General features: G+C 44.5%; 1 protein-coding gene across 2 annotated transcripts in view; it reads left to right on the top strand.

The window, feature by feature from the left end:
• The window catches only part of IGF1R (insulin like growth factor 1 receptor), a 182,957-nt gene that overhangs the window by 131,799 nt on the left and 31,481 nt on the right, over positions 1–19,677 (top strand). For both annotated transcript variants that reach the window (XM_083411841.1, XM_083411840.1), the window contains exons 5-9: positions 3,081–3,225; positions 6,655–6,869; positions 9,466–9,592; positions 13,056–13,294; positions 17,050–17,217. In XM_083411841.1, coding sequence (XP_083267967.1) covers positions 3,081–3,225; positions 6,655–6,869; positions 9,466–9,592; positions 13,056–13,294; positions 17,050–17,217 — 894 coding nt within the window. The remainder of the gene's footprint in view (positions 1–3,080; positions 3,226–6,654; positions 6,870–9,465; positions 9,593–13,055; positions 13,295–17,049; positions 17,218–19,677) is intronic.

Below are 19,677 nucleotides of genomic sequence, written 5' to 3' on the forward strand. Positions count from 1 at the left end.
CTCACAGAACTACACTTCCCAGAGTTCCCTGAGAAGAACGATTGGTTGTTAAACCACTCTGGGAACTGTAGTTCTGGGAGGGGAATAAAGGTAAAGGAACCCCTGACCATTAGGTCCAGTCGTGACCGACTCTGGGGTTGCGGCGCTCATCTCGCTTTATTGGCTGAGGGAGCCGGCGTACAGCTTCCGGGTCATGTGGCCAGCATGACTAAGCCACTTTTGGTGAACCAGAGCAGCGCATGGAAACGCCGTTTACCTTCCCGCCGGAGTGGTACCTATTGATCTACTTGCACTTTGACGTGCTTTCAAACTGCTAGGTTGGCAGGAGCAGGGACCGAGGAACGGGAGCTCACTCCGTCGCGGTTCTGATCCTAACAATTCTCAGCACCCTTAGCAAATGGCACATCCCATAATTCTTTGGGGGAGCCATGAGTGATTTTAAATATATGGTTTGGATGTAGCCTGAGTTCAGCAAGGAACTGTTTTGTGGCTAGTGGAGACAGTTCACTGAGGGTGACTAGGGTATTGTCCCACTAAACTCATTGTGCTCTCAGTCCAACTCTACAATTCTATGATACTGTGGCCTGCCTGTCTTTTTAATTGCCACTACCAGTTCAAGGGTTGACCTTAGTCTCAGGGTTGCCCTTGTAGAACTCAGTAGGGAGGGGTGTGGGGAGAAAACAAGAATTGGTTGATGCTGACCATCATTGGCTCTGGCTCCACCTACTGCTTGGCTCTCTGCCTCCTGCCCTACCAGCCCCAATGGGATCCAGCCTCCACTGATTACAACTTTGCTTCCCTCTGATAGCATTTTCACACCTTTCGAAACAGAACTTTAATACTGCCTCATGTTGACTGTTAAGTTAGCTCATCGTTTGTCTTAACTGGGTCTGCAAGAACAAAATGTCCAAGATAAGAGAGGCAGTTAAAAGCTATAATTTTGGGGGGGAGGGGGGTGACATTCCTTTTGGCCTGAGTCATGATACAGCCCCAGAAATACCATAATTCTTTCCCTCTATTTATTTCCCTAAAGCAAAACTTGTGGGAAACCTAAACCTTGCGCTCAAGGAAGTGATAAGCAGCTTTCTTAAAATGTGCTGTAGAGAATCTGTACTCCATTCAGCCTCCTGTTATAAACATGGACCTACTATGCTCCTTATCCTAATGGTACAGGAATAAGGAGGGCTAGTCTGGATGTCAGCTTTGAGTCCAGGCCTATGGTTTTATGCCTGTATGATGGAATTCTGTAGAAAGAGAGGCTACTAAAGCGGTCCAACCAGTCTCTTCGTTAAATTAATAGCTGTAGGATATCTCTTTGCATGACTAAAGAGTACAGGCAACTAGTTGCCATAGAAACTACTGTGCTGGAGATGTATCCAGAAGGCAGGCCTTGCCCTGCCTCTTGCCCTGGCTGGAGGTGGTATCCCTGGTATGTGTAGGAGAACAATAAACCTGGGCTAGTCTGATGTGGGCCTGGAGGTGGGCAGACACAGCATCCACAGCTATGGCTTTCAGGGGCCTAAAAACCTAATGAGGAAACAAATGCTACAGTCATACCTTGGGTTGAAGTAGCTTCAAGTTGAGTATTTTCAGGTTGCGCTCCGCAGTGACCCGGAAGTAACAGAACACATTACTTCCGGGTTTCGCCGCATGCATATGACATCACGCGCATGCGCGGAAGTGGCGAATCGCAACCCGCAAATGCGGGTTGCGTTCGCTTCAGGATGCGAATGGGGCTCCGGAACGGATCCCGTTCGCATCCAGAGGTACCACTGTATTGGCACATTAATGACCTGAATCATCTTTCGTTCTGCTTGTATGTACTGTATGTGTAAATAAAACCATATCTCACAAAGAGAGCACAGTCTCCAGTGAACTTTATTCCAAGGAAACAAAACCTGGAGTATGCTCTGGCACCGCTGAAATCTTTCATTTCTCAGAGATTTTTGGGGTGTGTGTGTGAGGGTGACACTAATTTATTTGGAAATCCAAACACTCCTTTGGAGAGTTATCTAGGTGAAGCTTTCTTAGCACAAGGAGTCTGTTGTGAGTCTGTTGGGGCTTTATCAGAAGGGTTGAGACAGTGGAAATCCTACTATTCCAAATTACCCAATGAAGCTAAGCTGTTCTGGCAGTCCTGGACCTACTTCCAAAGGAAGTTTTACTTCTCACCATGCGTAACTAACTTAAAAGAGTCCACCACTACAGAATGGGATGATGGTCATAAGCTTAGAGGCCATTAAACACAGATTAGACAAATTAATGAAGACCATGAGAGCCAACCTCCAAGAGTAGCAAACCTCTGGATAACTAAAGCTTCTGAACAAATCAGTGATGGGCATTGACCACTATGTCCTGTGTTTGAGAAGAGCCTTACTGGATCAGGCCAGTGGTCCATCTAGTCCAGCATCCTGTTCTCACAGTGGCCAACCAGATGCCTGTGAGAAGCCCACAAGCAGGACCTGAGTGCAACAGCAATTCTCCACACTTGCTGTTCCCAACAACTGGTATTCAGAGGCATGCAGTGTCTGACAGCGGAAGTAGAACAATAGCCATTGTGGCTATTGGCTGTTGAGAGTTGTATCCTCCCTTAATTTGTCTAATCCTAAATTGAGTTTACGGACCTTGCATTTTAGAGAAGACCCTGCATAGCTTGAGGTTCCGGGGCCAGAGCTTCTCAGCGGGATGTTTTCTGTTAGCATTAGTATGGTAAAATTTACGTCTGTCCTGGAGCCTAACAGGAGCTGTGGCTTCCTTTATGTTTAAATTTACAACTGCATCAGAAACTCTTGCCAAAGCATTGGCTGTTGAAAGCTCAGAATCTGACGCTGGCACTAGCAGGGTGCATTCATAATGAAGGGAAGGCCATCCGTACTGGCCAGAAACTGACGGTGTAAAATTGTAGCGGTATCTTGTTTTGCGTTCCATTTGCCTTGTGTTCGTAGGTAAATCATAAAGGTTGGACTGCTGAACAAGGAGTCTGTATTTAATCAGAGAAGGCAGTCAGTAGTATTCTGATTGGGACAATGAGCAAAAGGAAGCTTCTGAAACTAGCCGTTTTTCTTCAATTCTTCTTTCAGGCAACATTGCCTCGGAACTGGAGAACTTGATGGGCTTGATAGAAACAGTGACTGGCTATGTGAAGATCCGGCATTCCCACGCACTCGTCTCCCTCTCATTTTTGAAGAATCTGCGCTATATCAACGGAGAGGATCAGCTGGAAGGGTGAGCATTTAATTGTCATGTAATGATGTTCTTGTTTCTACTATTTCTTCTGAAAACAGTGCTATTGGAGATACATTCTTTGGCATATATATGTGGTGGTCTCGGTCATGTGCTTGTGGAGGAGGCAATTTTTTCTGTTGGAATGGAAAGAGTACCAGCCACGCAGCAACTAGTTAGTGGTGGCACCATCAATATTATTAAGCCCCCCACTCCACCGTCTCACCTGGCTTTCCCAAATACATCTATTCAGCCACAAGGCCTAGAAACTTGCTTTAAAAGACCTACACTGAGGTTTCTGTACCACTGCAGCATCCTGTATTATTTACACTGTCTTAAATAATGGCCATGCATGTGAGGCAGAGGTCTTTTGAGATATTTTACTCACTAATTCATGTCTTCTGACACCACTCCTTGCGGTCTCAAACCACAGGGCGATTTCCACCTTTGCACCATATGCGTGCAACAAAATTTATCAGTAGCGGAGGGGAGACAGCATGTCAGAATCTTGCAGGTTGTGGTTGTTTTTGTGGCAGTGGAGTTTGTCTGGGAAATTGCTGTGTATGTTCTCTTTCTCTCTGCTCTCTCCCTCCCCCCCCCCATTCCTTTTGGATTTAAGCTGTGACAGCAGTTAATAAACACAGATTTGGGAAAAACAGTTTGTGAACAAGGTGGTAGCAAGGTCATGGGAAAGGCACCGTATGTGTCTGATTTCTGATTTATCAGGTCTGAAAGGATTATGTTACAGCATGAGGGTTTCTTCACAAGCCTCCCTTTTTTCTCAGGCTGTGCTTTGGTGAGCTTTAAATTCTTAAAATTCCACTATGTGATAGAATAAGCTCGATTCTACACTCGAAAAATCCCACTGTCTCCCTTCCCCGTGAAGATTGCCCTGACGGTGCACTTTGAAAGCAGCAGCCAAGTGTTTTTCTTCTTTCTGCTCCTGGCAAATCCTGGGATCTGCTCTTCTGCCTTGAATAAGGAAAGTGCCTCGTACCAAGGGAGACCATTAGCCCATTTAGCATAGTACTGTCTGCACTGGCTGGCAGCAGCTCTCCAGGGTTTCAGACAAGGGGACATTCCCACCCCTACCTGGAGATGTCGGAGGACATTTTTCATGTCAGGCTGATTCTCTGCCACTGAGCTAAGGCCATTCTTTTAAGACATGGGAGCATAAAAAAAATGCCTTATACTGAGTCAGACCAGTGGTCCATCCAGCCCAGTATCTTCTACACTGACTGGCAGCAGCGCTCCAGGGTTTCTGGCTGGGGATATCCCCAGCTCTCTCTGAAGATGTTTACAGCTGAATGCAGCCATACATAAGAAGAACCTGCTTGATGGCCCATCTGTTCCAGTATCCTGTTCTCACAGAGGCCAACCAGATACCTGTGGGAAATCTTCAAGCAGGATCCAAACACAAGAACTCACAACTCCTGCAGTTTTCGGCAACTGGTATTCAGAAGCATTGCTGCCCCTGACTGTAGAGGCAAAGCACAGCCATCAGGGCCGATGGCCATTGATAGCCTTCTCCTCCCTTAATTTGTCATATCCTCTTTAAAAGCCACCATGGGAGTTCCCTAGGCCCTCCAGGTTTCTCTGCCTGACCCTCAGGACCAGCATTCAAAATTCACCAGGCGCATTTTGCTCCTGGCTATTGGCCACTTGCGACCAAGTGAAGAAAGATGCCAGGATGGCGTCTGGCAACTCCACCATCGTGAGATGCATGCCTGGGGATCCTGGGATCTTGACTGTTTTCACACACGTAACAACACCTCCTGTAAAATTCTGTCTATGATATTTCATCTGCACAATCCTAACCCAATTCCAGGAACCAAAAAGTCATTGAAAAATATGACTTCTGAGCCACCTGGCCTCCAGATGGCAACTAGGCATTCTGTTTTGGCAACTGTAACCCTGGTTTAAGGAGCCATTTGGTACATAGCTTATATATCTGAGTTTCAGTTCGTGTCTCCGCTCCTCCACATGCAGCTGCTGGGTGACCTTGGGCCAGTCACACTTCTCTGAAGTCTCTCAGCCCCACTCACCTCACAGAGTGTTTGTTGTGGGGGAGGAAGGGAAAGGAGAATGTTAGCCGCTTTGAGACTCCTTAGGGTAGTGATAAAGCGGGATATCAAACCCAAACTCCTCCTACTCCTCCTCTTCTTCTTCTTCTTCATTCACACTCTCCTTGAGTGCTGGAATGTGACTGGAATGTGCCCTTGAAGTCTCATAATGCCTCACACTTCCATGGATGGAGGATAGAAACTGGCCTACTGGTGGAAAGTAGCATTTATATTCATTGCTATGCCCTCTTTAGCCTCTGGCCCTACCTAACCCTGACATGGGGTCCCCAGGAGGTTGCCCAGAAGATAATATAGTCCTCAAATTGTAAAAGGTTTGTTGACCCTTGATTTAACAGTGCAGCAATCTGCCACCCATTCTTACCAGTGTGGAAACAAGTAACCTGCAAGCAGTACTGTTTACCAACTAAACACATATCCATGCCCGCATGTTTCTCTGGGTACTCTGCCGCATATAGTTTCTGAAGACGTGTTTGTTTCTATTCCTTGCAATAAAGGTGTTGTTGCAGAAGTGTCTGGGCATGGTACTATGGCCATGTTTTTCAGAAACGTGAAAGATAAATCTTGTAAACAAATCCTTCAAAGTTTCCAGGCCGCAAGGGGGTTATTCATTCACATACCTGTATTCCTAAATCAGTCATTTGCAGGCAAAAAGAAAGGGAGGGGTAAACCAGCTTTTATCCTTTTATTTCCTGAAGGCAATGCTTCACTTTCCAGGGACGATTAGACAAGTGCCTCTGTTTACAAGGCTACAGCAAGAATCCTAGTTTGACTTTTGGGCCATTACTGCACCTTTAGATTCTGGATGCTTCAGGAGAAGCAAGCAAAAGCACATCCTTTGGGTGCAGAAGGTTCCAGTTCAGTCCCTGGCAACTCCAAGTAGGACTGGGAAAACCTCAGTGTCTGACACCCAAGAGAGCTGCCGCAAGCTGACATTGACAATGCTAGGCTATATGGACCAGTGGTCTGATTCTGTGTAAAGAAGTTTCCTATGTTTCTGGAGCCCCAATGGTAATCAGTGCACTATTCCTTAGTGGCATTGGATGCCTGCAATGCACAGCACTCTCCAAAGTGCCTCTTAATCTGCTGTTGCAGCTTCTCTAGGGTGGGGGAAGTCACTCTCTCCGAGCATCAGTGATTCTTGTGGGGGTTCTCCCTAGCAGAGCAAAGAGTTCCCCCCCCCCCCACTTGTGTGGATTGTCAGCCTTGTAAGCTCCCTGCTGTAATGTTCATTTGTTTCATTTGCAGGGAGGCAACAAGCAGCACGGAAAATGTGTACAGTTGTTGGCAAAGACTGGTTTTGCTTTCAAAACATTCCTGTCCTCTCCCTCCCTTATTTTTTTTTTTATAGGAATTACTCATTTTATGTTCTGGACAACCAAAACCTGCAACAGCTATGGGACTGGAGCCATCACAACCTGACCATAAAGGAAGGCAAGATGTACTTTGCTTTTAATCCCAGACTCTGTGTTTCGGAGATCCAGGATATGGAGAGGGTTACTGGAACCAAAGACCGGCAGAGTAAAGGCGACATAAATCCAAGGAACAACGGAGAGAGAGCGTCCTGTACGTAAAGGAAGTATAAGATAATGATGATTCTCTTACTTTTGTTACAGTTGCAATTAATGAAAGTTGTTCGTTCTTGTGCAAATACTCTCCAAGTGCCTTGCAATATATTTAAAAACAGAAGTAAAAAAAATACATTATACTAGAAACACATTTACACAAAAACACATGCAAAAACACACAAAGCAATCCCATAGTAGCAGAAAGCTTCAATAGCACACTAGCATCAGACAACATCATTGTACTGCATCGAAAACCTGGGAGGGGGAAAAAAAGTTAATTTTTTATCTGGTGCCAGAAAACCAGGCATCTCACTGAGGAGTGTGTTCCACAAACAGGCAACCACATTAGCTCAGGATTGTCTACATTAAATGGCAGTGTCTCTTTCAGACAGGAGAATTGTACAGCCCTAACTAGAGGTGTTGGGTCCTTCTGCATTCACTGCCACTGAATTGCTGGCCCTTTCCTGGTTTCTGGTCCTCAATTAAAGACAGGCCTGCTTTTTTGTTGAGTGGGCAGTGGGCTCATGAGCCCTAGACGAATAACAGGTGCCTGGACTGCTGCTGCTACCACTGCCACCAAATCTCATGCCAGCCTTTGTTTGTTTCTTAAAACACACACAAACACACAAAAGAGCTTTCTGACTTGCTCGCCTTCCATGCAGAGAGAGAGAGAGAGAGAGAGAGAGAGAGAGAGAGAGAGAGACTCCTCAAACAAGCTAAATGGGCTTTGAAATGCTGGCAGTTTTTTGAGCCAGAATACAAAAGGGATGAAGCACTGGTAGTTCTCTTAAGATTTGCAAGCTTCTTTTTAGAAACAACAGAAGCAAAGCAAGCAAGAACCTGCTTCCCTGTTTGACATTCTGCATGCTAGATTCTCTATGCAAGAATTAAGGGTCTTTTAAAAAAACAACAACATACACAAGCACACACATCCCTTTTTGTTTTGAATTGGATGGCTTTGGAAGATGAGGAAAAGCGTTGCCTGTTCACTTGAAGCTTGGCGCTATAGACAAACCCAGCCATCCCCAGTGCCAGGTAGGACTGGTCTGGAGAGTGGGGTGTCCCCTCCCCTGCCTGATGAGTCTGAAGACTCAAGAATCCAGCCTGTCTCAGCTGGAGGGAGGTGCTATCCTGGGAGTTCAGAACTTCCTTCCATGAACAGAAGTTCATGGTAAACAAGCTTCCGATTTAACTTGGCAGGGACTGGCTGAATCTCTTCTGTATGAAACATATTAAGAATAGGTCTGGGTGATAAATTGATATATTGTCCAAAACTGGTTTGAAGACCATATCATGATAATGGTTTTAGCATTTTTGACCTGGAAGTATTGCAAATCATGGTGTATGTGTGCACACGCACTGTGCAAAAATCATGATGCAGGAAAAATGTGAAGCCAGCCAATGCTACTACATAGCTCCATCCTCATTTCAGACATTGTGGTATATCAGTATATTGTGATATTTAGCTGGTGACGCGGGTGGCACTGTGGTCTAAACCACAGAGCCTAGGACTTGCTGATCAGAAGGTCGGCAGTTCGAATCCCTGTGACGGGGTGAGCTCCTGTTGCTCACTCCCTGCTCCTGCCCACCTAGCAGTTTGAAAGCACGTCAAAGTGCAAGTAGATCAATAGGTACCGCTCCGGCGGGAAGGTAAACTGCGTTTCTGTGCACTGTTCTGGTTCTCCAGAAGCGGCCTAGTCATGCTGGCCACATGACCTGGAAGCTGTACGCCGGCTCCCTCAGCCAGTAAAGCAAGATGAGCACTGCAACCCCAGAGTTGTCCGCAACTGGACCTAACTGTCAGGGGTCCCTTTACCTTTGCTATATCATGATGCTGAAAACCAGATATCGTCTATCCCTAGTTGGGAAACTCTTGGTGTTGAAGGACTTTGAAGCAGGGAAGGAGAACCCATTTCAACTCAAGGGCCATATTACCTTCTTGGCAACCTTCTGGGGGCCACATGTCAGTGGTGGGTGAGGCTGGAAGCAACAATAGGCAGGTTAGAAAATGTGAAATTTTCCCTTGTACAGACAGCTAGTTTTGTCACACACCTCACACTGTCCTTCATCTAGGCAAGCAAGAAGCATCAAGGACACATTCCAGCCAGGCAAAAACGCTCAATGCAAAGCAGGGCTGGTGTCGCCTGAATAGAATCTTGAGGACCTGACAAAGAAGCATTCAGGCCTGCATTTAGTTACCAAGCCTGAGGTTCCTACCTGTATAAGGCTGATTTACACATTCACATTCCTATAAGGGGGGGAGTGCATTTGTGCTTACAGGAATGTTTTACCTGTCACACCTTAAGTGCCAGACAGCCCCCACCCCAGGCCTCTCACTGCAGGAGAAGACAAAGGCCATAACCCCCCTAATCTCCAGTCAGTTTTAGCAGTGGAAAACTCTTCGGAAAGTAAGGTGATCCATGATATTCCTGAGTAGACCGTAAGTGCTGCTCTGCCAATTTGTAGCCTGCGCTACTAAAAAGTAAAAGCAGAACAATGATAGAATTAGAAATGAAGTTGGAACGTAACAAAAATCCTTGTGTGTGTTAACACTTTGTGACACTTCAGCTCACTTGCTGTCCTGCGTTTTTCAGGTGAAAGCCACATTCTGAAATTCATTTCCAACACAACCAGGAAGAATCGGATCATGCTAACCTGGGAACAGTATCGCCCCAAAGACTACAGAGATCTGATTAGCTTCACCGTTTATTACAAAGAGGCGTGAGTATGCACATCTCCGGATGATACCACTAATGTGTGTGTTTTGCGTATGTGGGGTGGAGGGAGGAAAGGCTAGCAAATTGTATGAAGGATGCTGCTGATTGAGTAAAAAGAGGGCCTGGATCTCCATGTAGCTCCTACTAAAGATCACCAAGTTGAGGACAAAGAGCAAATGCTGTTAAACTATAGCAAGGGTTAGATAGCATTTTAATTGGGTCCTTTTGCCAAAGAGCTTTATCCCAGGTAGGCTGAGTGAGGTGTGCATGTGTATGAGAGACTGGTGTAAGGTAATCCACTGAGCACTATGGCTCTGTGGAGACTTGAAATGAAATCTCACCAGTTGAGGTTTTCCACGGGTATATATACAACTGTTTAAAGTTGTGTGGTGATTGTTCATATTATGTACCTATAGCAAAAAATGTTTGCAACATGAAAGGGTAGAGCACCTCTTGAACACAGTGGCCACATAACGTTAAACTATGTTTTGTTGCAATATGGTTGAGCCTGAAGATGCCTGATCAAAGTGTTTGGCTTGTGTGCCCCACTTTCTTTCTCCTCCTACACTGGAGAAGGACAAGCTGCTAAAGAATCCCATTATGTTTAAGCCAGATGTTTAAGCCAGGCATCCAGGTTTAAATCACTCTACTTAGTTTATCAAGTCAGCTACATAACCCATGGCTTGATGTTGGCTTTCTATGATGATGATGACGACAACAACAACAACAACAACAATTTATTTATACCCCGCCCATCTGGTTGGGTTTCCCCAGCCACTCTTGTGAAATTTTTATTCCTTGGTGTTTTTCAGACTCTCATGTCTGCTTTGTTAACCTTGCTGCCTGTTACTTTGCAACCCGCCCCACTATATTTTCTTCTATTACTCATCTTTTCCTTTGCCTCTTTTTAATTTTTTCTTCTTATTTCTGACATTGTAAGTGGCCCTGTCACTTTCAGTATGTAAAAAGCTATGGAATATCTTGCCATCCACAGTACGTTTCCATCTCTGCTAGAATTTTCCCCATTCCCTTTCTCATATTCCTTTCCTTTGGCTGCATTCAGACATAATAATAAACTCAATAAGGCTTATGATAGGAACAATAGTAGATGAGCTCACATGCTCCTTCCTCCTCCAGCCCAGCTTTGAGGAGGCAATCTGAAGTCTGCTTTTGATTAACCACAGCTCAGCATTGCATCTGGACTGTGAAATCTGGTTAGTTATTGTTTATTGAAGCGAGCCACTTCCATAAACCATGGTTTGAAGTTGGCTTCCTTAAGTAAACCATATTCGAGGCTAACCACAGTTTGTCCAGCTTCAGTCATAATGCTAAACTGTGGTTAGTCAAAAATAAAAATGGAATCTTCTGATTTCGTCATAGTTGTAATGGAGGAGTGGGGAGTGTGAGAGCCCAAGGCTTCGGTAGGGTTGTTCTCTTAATGATAAATCATAGTTTTACTCTTGAATGCAGTCAGCATCTCTTGTGCACCTAGATTGTGACTCTGTGGGCAAGGCCTCTTAATTCTTCTGTGTAAAGTGCTTTGGTATAACCTAATATTTTTACCATTGTTGCTTCCAAAACTTTTCAAAGTTGTGTGTAAAATAGTAGTTTGTGTTTCAGCCAGGAGTGGGTGATGAGCGAGCCGTTTGAATAATGCCACTCAGTTGACTAAACAAGTTTCATTGACAGTAAAAATCTGTCAAAACAGTGGTTTTCTTTTAAATATTGATCTGTTCCCCTTTGTTAAGCACTCGTTAAATATAATTAGTGATTGTGTATGTATTTTGACTAATAATAGAAGGAGACTGAATCCATGGGGTCCTGGTGAGATGGACGAGGGCAGCCTTTCTCAACTGGGTGCCATCCAGATGTTTTAGATGGTACCAGTGGGAGCTGATGGGAGTTGTAGTTCAAAGCCTCCAGAGGACACCTGGTTGTGAAAGGCTGGATTGAAGGGCCACCTTTTTTCCTCGTGGCAAGATTGCTTATGACATTGCTATTTTCCAAGAGTGCCTCTTGCAAAGCTTGCAGGATGATGATGACTAAGAGGTTGTCCCCCATCTTACAGAGGGCAGACTGGCCTTAACCAGAAGCCAGGCATTAAGGCTATATTCACACCATATATTTAAAGCACTGTGATATCACTTTAAATGATCATGGCTACCCCCGGAGAATCCTGGGAAGTGTACTTTGTTTAGGGTGCTGAGAGTTGCTAACTGGCCCCTATTCCCCCCACTGAACTACAGTTCTCAGAGTTCCATGTGAAGAAGGATTGATTGTTACCCTGGGAATTGTAATTCGGGGGGGGGGGATTGGGTCTCCTAACAACTATCAGCACCCTTAAGAAACGACAGGTCCCAGAATTCTTTGGGAGAAGTCATGGCTGTTTAAAGTGGTATAAAAGTGATATAAATATATGGTTCAGATGGGACCTATATGAGTGATGTGAAGGCAAGAAATTGAAGAGCAGAATGAGATGGGTGAATCCTCACAAGGGCTGTATAATTTTTGTTAAGAAGGAAGTAATGGAGTTTCCAGACCATTGTCTATGGAGCTAAAAGAGTGCAAGGTTGATAGATTTAAAGCAGGAGAGGGTGGAAGGTAGACTGGTACCCGCTGGGAAATCTTGTGGCAATCTTCAGTAGATCATCAAGGATTTAAAACATAGCAACATCAAATTGACTTTTCAGCTGCCTAATTTAGGTTGGAAATAAAGAACGTGATCCCTTCTGTGAGTGGACTGTGGGCTCCGCTGAGTTCGAACACTGAAAACAAATCTTTAGGCTTAGAATGTGCTCAGAGGCACCCTTGTGTGCCCTTTCCATCTGGTCTGTTTGGTAGATCTTGGGTTCTGGGCAGGGGGAGTAGATCTGACAAGTTCTGCCTACCCCTGAAATCTGCGCACCTCATGAGTAGTCAGTCTGTTGTAGGAAATAAATTCTGCCAGTGGTGGCTGTTAATATCACTTCAGCATTCCCCACCTCCCTATATAAAAAAAGTAGTGTTGGGACTAACCATCCAAGTCCTTTAGTGGAGGCTGCAAGCATGCATCTTGTCCGAGAGGAGTAGGAGGTCGTCTTTATTTATTTATTTTCTTCTTTTGCTTTATGTCTGCTTTAGCCAGGGAGTGGCTGAATAAAAAGCTGTTTGCTTTTGTCTTTAACAAAAAGCTTCATTTTGTGGGAAGCAAAAACAACAACGGTGGCCTGCCCCTTTTGGAGATCCCTTGTCATTTCAGTAACTTGCGAAGGCTTGGTTTCCTAAATATGAATAGAACTTGAGAAATAAAAACCTGGGATTCTCCAGGTTGTGTTTTTTTTTATACTCCTCCTATAAAATGCGGAAGATTTATTATTATGAGTTCCATTGGGGGAAAGTTGGCATGAAGCTTCCATCCTTAAAAGTTTTTAAAGCGATATTTGTTAGAAGTAAAAAATTCACAGCCCTCTTTGGTTGCCTGTTTCCAGGCCTTTCAAGAATGTGACAGAATATGACGGGCAAGATGCGTGCCGCTCTAACAGCTGGAACCTGGTTGATGTGGACCTTCCTCAAAATAAAGAAGACAATCCGGGGATTTTGCTACAGGCGCTTAAACCGTGGACTCAGTATGCCATTTACGTCAAGGCTGTCATGCTCACTATGATGGAGAATTACCATGCTCATGGAGCAAAGAGTGAGATTGTCTACATCCGAACGAAAGCTGCAGGTAAAACAAAAACCCAAAATATTGTGTCCAGTATTTGTCATATTCTGACATTTTCAAAATTCATGGAGGTTTCCTAACTCCATTAACTTTCAGAGGGTTTATTGTGAGTAAAACTCTGTTGAATACAACTGCGTGACAGCACTTGGTCCCGATAAATTACTTTGCGCTTTCGAAAGATGGTATTGCTTTGACAGAGAGGGCTGTGTGCTTGGAAAACCAATCCACAGTGCCTTCAGTGGGTAATATAAACTAACAATAAATCTCAAGTGTTTCGGCTTAATTAGGCTTTGGCTGCAAAACATAGATACTAGGATGCAACTCAGATTTTGTCCTGCTGTGTCCCAGTGGGATTTGCTTATGAGTAAATGTGCATAGTAGCATCAGGCTATTAGTCAGTACTCTGCGATTTATATTGGAAGGGGAGGTGTTGCACAGGTTTTCCAGCAGATGGCCAGAAGATACGGTTTGTTGGTTTTTGCAACATCTCATCCAAGCTTTGTTTAATTCAAAGATCCAGGGATTTTTGATATGAAAATGCAAAAACAAGGAGCAAAAATAGTCACTGTTGAATTTTAGAATCAGCTGCTTTAATGTGGCTTACCAGTACGAAGGCTGAATGCTACCAGGGCTGCAGTTTTTTCAGAAGTAAATACATTGCAGAATCAAAAGCTCTGGCCAGTTCATTCACACATATGCATAATTTGGTGCCTTTCTGTTGAACCTACGTTGAAGTTCTGTAGAGGTTTGACCTGTGATGGCCAAGTCAGGACTTGGTGCAACAGTCAATGGGTTATGAATGAGCCTTCTCCTTAGATTGTTATTTTTTATTTTATTAATTTTTTTTTCAATACTTGGTAAAGATATGGCATCCAACATCACAAACTCTCACAACTGAGACTGAATACACAACATAAGGTAAAATAAAGGAGGCATAGGTTATATTATTATCAAACCAGTGACTAGAAATGCTTAGGAATTACATCTGAGCACGAGGGTCTTTGCAAAATTGGAGTAAGTAATTTACCCTCTTGCTTATTAACATAAACAATGAGAGGTGTTGCAGGTAATGGGGGAAGATTTCTGCATTTTGGCTTCTCTGGCCTGTCTGTTGCGCTCTCTCAATTTCTCTGTCACAGCCAATCTGGAGATTCTGCTCCAGCAACCTCTTAGACTAAAATGTCTGTGGTACGTCCAGTGCTGAGCAGCTTCCATAAGTGCAATTACAAGTAAGAAAACAATTCACTCTTTATATTGCACGTTTCACATTGTATCAGGCAATATTGACAACAAAGCTAGTCCAGGGTACATTGAAAAAAGTTGTTGCACTATAGCTAAGACTTGCTGAAGAACTCCTCACAACACTTGTATGACTGGACATTCCCACCACATGTGGAAATAACCCACCAACCTTTGCAACCCTCGATATTGTTCAACTTGGCCAGTGTAAAATACCATTAGGTTAATTCAGCATAGCTTCCCTAGTTTGGGATGATACATTTTTTAAGGAAATATATGCCATATATCATCCCACACATTCTATGCTATCAGGCCCAAGCTTCCCTAAGACGTGTCAGTATGGTCCTTAGATTTCTGATGCCCTCTGTGCTTCCTGAATTCTGGTTGAGAGAGGATAGAGGTTGTGTTGGCTGGGTGATGGGAAAGTGCTACACAGCTGTACTTTGGAAGTCGAACGGAATCCATGCTGGAAGTCGGTTTGACTTCCAAAACATTCAAAAACCAAAGTGCAGCTTTGGAAGCTGTGGAAGCCCCGTCGGACGTTCAGCTTCCAAAAAATAGTGCGCAAACCAGAACAGGGTTTGTGGTGTTTGGGAGCCAAAACGTTCGAGAACTAAGCTGTTTGAAAACCAAGGTACGACTGTATTTGTGGGACCAGCTATGGTGAGGTTGGGGAAGGTTTAGTGCTGAAAGAGGGAAGCAAGGAGTCATCCTAGCTGCCCCATGCAGGTAGGTCTCCAGTGACAACAGATTTTGATGTTTCGTGCGCAGGGGCTGTTTTGCTTGTTAGCACATCAGGCAGCTCCTGCAGACCAGTGATGGCTTTAACTATACAACGCCTCTCCAAGTTGGCCTTGCCAGAACTTAATTGTATCCAATACAGGGCTGTGTGTGGAGAGGTGATAATTGTCTGATTAATCAAACACAGATAAATGCCCAACAGCATTTAATCATCTTGAACGAAGTCTCTCTTAATTGAAAATGGAAATTGTATCTGATTCAGTGCGGAAACGGGATTGATTCTGGTTCTGCTGCAGACAGGGATCTTTTTTTTGGGGGGGGGGGTATCCATGCCATTCTCTGCAACATACACTTTTTGTGATCAAAATAAGTCTCATTTCTCCTGAAACAGGGTGTCTGATGCTTTGAAGTTCTGTGCGGTTCCTCTTTAAACTCCCCATCCCCTCCCAGGCTAGCCGGAATTAAATATGTTACGGTTATTTGCATTACTAGAGTCCTGAATGTGTTTATTTTTAGCTCAGAATCTCATGTATTAAGAACGAGAGTATGCACATCCCTGACCATATTTAAGGTAGCACAAATTATTATATTTGTTGTAAATACTCTAATTTCCATTCTTCCTTTGAAAGCTAAGAGTGTGCACAAGGATTTCCCAGTGGTCTCCAATCCAGGTACAGAGCTTCACCAGTTCTATAGCGCTGGGTACACCTAGACCATTTACTGGGCTAATCTGCTTAGCTGGCTATGCCTTGATGCCATTGGTCTTTTTAAACTTCCCTCCTTCAAAGAACCCTTTGCATGGCAGGAATTCCTGTGCGTTGCAGAGGGAATGGCGTAGCATTCTGGGGTGCCTCCTAAGATGCATGCTGTGTTCATATGTGGCACTGATTAGACCTCTCAGGCCCTCCCCATTGTCCCATGTGAACCGAGAGTGCACCCCAGTGCATAGTCAAGCCCCTTTTGTGGGCTGTGTGTTGCTGGAGGGGGGGGGGCAGTTGTGACAGGGAGAGAAGCCAGAGGCTGCCTTTCAGAGAAGCTTCTCTGACACAACTGATCTTCTAATTAAGGAACATTGATTATGCTCCCGAGGAACCACAGGTTCCTTTAACGAGTGTCAGGTTCATTTGGGGGCATATGAACCTGTGTTGCTTTGGAACAGCCTTTGCTGACCTTTATAGGCATAGGAGCACAACTGCCACAGGAACCTACCAATATCCATTTCACGGGGGGATTGGTTATGCTCAGAACTACCTCCACCCTACAAAAAAAGATGCAACCCTCCCCATCAAATAGATAAAAGCAGGATTACCCCCTCCTCAAACAGGCAACCCCTACCTAGTTTAAAAAAAAGACCAACCCCCTCAATTTTAAACAGAATCTTAAAATTATGGGGCAGGAGGTGTTGGCAGGCATTTCCATTCCATTGTTTTGCGTTCATTGTACACCACTTAAAGACTATTGTAATGGACCAGTACATTAATAGTCTAAACCCATAATAAATAAATAAGGATGTGCATGTTGGGTGCCATGTTGTCCTGTATTTGTACTTTAGCTCTGGTGAATGAGCAAGGATTTTTATTATTATTATTATTTATTAAATTTGTATACCGCCCTATACCTGTAGATCTGAGAGCGGTTCACAACATATCCTGCATGGAGAATGTTAACAACGGTTTTCTTCTCTGTAAATATAATCTTGTTCTGTTTCTGACTTTAGGAGGTGATAATCACCTTGCAGGAATTCTAATTTTCTTCTTTTCTTATGTTCCCCCCCTTAGTACCATCTGTTCCTCTGGACGTCATTTCAGCTTCCAATTCTTCCTCTCAGCTGATTGTGAAATGGAACCCACCCACTTTCCCCAATGGCAACCTCTCCTACTACATTGTGCGGTGGCAACAGCAGCCTCAGGATAGTTACCTTTATAGGCACAACTACTGCTCCAAAGGTGAGACGAAGGTTGAAATGCCCTTACACAATTTCAGGGTTTCTCCTCATCTTAGCACTTTGAAAATTCCTAAGATTGCAAAGAGCAAGGATAGGGAAATCTTTTGCCACCGCCCCCAAATTGTGGGGTTACAACTCTCAACAGTCTTGAATGTTGGCTTTGCTACCAGCAGTCAATGTGAGATGCAGTTCAGCAACACCTTGGTTGCTGAATTATATCTCCCTTTGTTCATTGCGGGGTCAACATATGGTCTTTTAGGGAAGGACCATAGCTCAGTGGTAGAGCATCTGCTTTGCATACAAAAGGTCCTAGGTTCAGTCTCCATCATCTCCGGGTAGGACTGGGAGAGACTTCTGTCTGGGGCTGATGGGAGTTGGAGCCCACCAACCTAGGGAGAGTACCAGGCTGGGGAAAGGCTGGTTTAGCTTTTCACAAAATCGGCTGCAGATCAAGGTGTGGTCTACACGTGCAGTAGAGTGAAGTAGCAGAATGGGCTGTACCGCTCCTTCATCCTACAGGTGGTTCTGTTTTTGAGTATTCCTCCATATTACAAACAAAAAGAATCTCCTTGCAAGTTTAAAAAATGGAACGAAAATTCTAGCACCCTAGAGAAATTCTAGTTCTCATTTCAGGAATTGGAGAATGCAGAGGAAAATTTGTAAGTGTGATTTCCTCCTGGAGGCAAAAGTAGTATGGGATGCCTCCAGACTGCCAGTATTTCATGGGAGTGATTGAGTAGCATACCAGAATTTTAGGTTTGTGCATTTAAAGTGGATTAAAGTTCTCCGACATCCTAGTACAACAAATCCACTAAAAAAGGGGAACATGGAATTTTTGCAGTTTGGAAAGTGGCAGAGAAATGTATTGAAAAGTGTAAGTATCCCACAAGCAAATAAAGATGAATGTGGGATGAATGCTTTCTCTGGGTCTCTCTGTAGAAGCTGCTGCCAAATTGGGTTATTATCAAACATTTCTTCCTATTTGTTTACAGGGCAGTTAAATGTCAAAAAAAGAGAGACTTCTACTCACCATGAATGGGAATTCTGAATCTCATAGAAGCTGCTGCCAAACTGTGTTATACTGCCATCCGGCAGTCAACAGGCAAAATAAGTTTAAAAATACAAATAATTCCTATGTAGCTCCTCCCTGTCCCTTCTGGAGCCAGTTTCTCTTTTGCGTGCATCAAAAGCAGTCGTCTAAGACTCCTGGCTCCATCGTCAGACATTATCCCTGATTGCTTCTCCCTTTCACCTTTGTTTGCCTTCATTAGATCCTCTTCTGGCTGACTCCCCCCCCCCCCCCATTTTTTTTTTACTTTTTTTTTTTTACTCATAACTTTGTTAGTTAGCTCCAGTGTGGCTTCCTCCAAAGCTTTTTCCTGCTCTGCTTTTAAGCGTGCAGACCCATTTTTACTTTCATTTTCCACTGGACCTAGATGAGTCTTCCCTCTCCTCTGCTTGTCGCTGCCTCCCACCTTGCCTTAAGCCCATTGATCTGTGCTCTCGGCCCGTCTTGTCCCTGCTCATAGCAGCCTCTCAGCTCTGCTTAAGCCTTAGCCCACGGGCAAGTGGGGGGGGGGTGTCGCCAGAGAATTCAGTCTGTCAGCTATGCTTAAGCCTTAGCCTACAGGCAAGGGCAAAATAAAAAAGAATTCACTTTAAATATGTGCAAGGCCTTAAAGAAATCAGCCACCTCATGCAGGGAGCTAATGACTGCTACACTGCAGTTTTCTTCCTTACAGGCTAAGGACCCAGCCTCTGTGAGCAGAACTTAATGATGACACCCCCCTACTCTGTTGACTGCATCAGTCTTCAACCATCCTTTCTGCTTCTCAGCCTTGATGTCAGCTTTCCCCCTCCCTAAGGGTGCTCTACAATGAATGCCTTAGATCCAGAGAGGGTATGCAAGTAGTTTCCCCCTGGCTGCTTTCAATCTTGCTACCCAAGGGGGCACTGTAAGTGGAAGATTAGCAGCTGGCATGACCCCCTGCTCCTATGGACATGCACTCAATCAGAAGGGCAAGGAGGCAGAAGAGCTTTCTTGGGACAAAGAGGAAGCCCCAACCCAGCCTACTTGCTGCTCCCCTCTGCAAGTGTTTGGAGAGTTTCCCCTCTCTAGAGTCCTAGGCAGTCATCTAGATTTCTAGGCAGTCCTCTAGAATCTCACAGAAGCTCCTACAGTTTCGGTTTAGCAGTGCATAGCTCCCTCACAAAAACTATTCCCTCTGGCAGCAGCAGCTTCTGCCCTTGGCACACAACTCCAGACTCAAGCTATGCCTGATCTGCATCCAGAGTTATTGTACTGGCTTTGCTAGTAGATCTGGCCAGAAATGCAGTTATGCCTTCCTCCTCTCTTCAATCTTAGGTGCACTTTCAATCCTTCTAGTTCTGCTCCTTCTACATACCAGGCCAAAAGATGGTCTAGAGCGTGACCTTCCCGTAGGGTTCCTCAGTCCCTCCC

This window comes from Podarcis tiliguerta (genome assembly GCF_965153285.1).
Source record: "Podarcis tiliguerta genome assembly, chromosome: 14".
Lineage (NCBI taxonomy): Eukaryota > Metazoa > Chordata > Lepidosauria > Squamata > Lacertidae > Podarcis > Podarcis tiliguerta.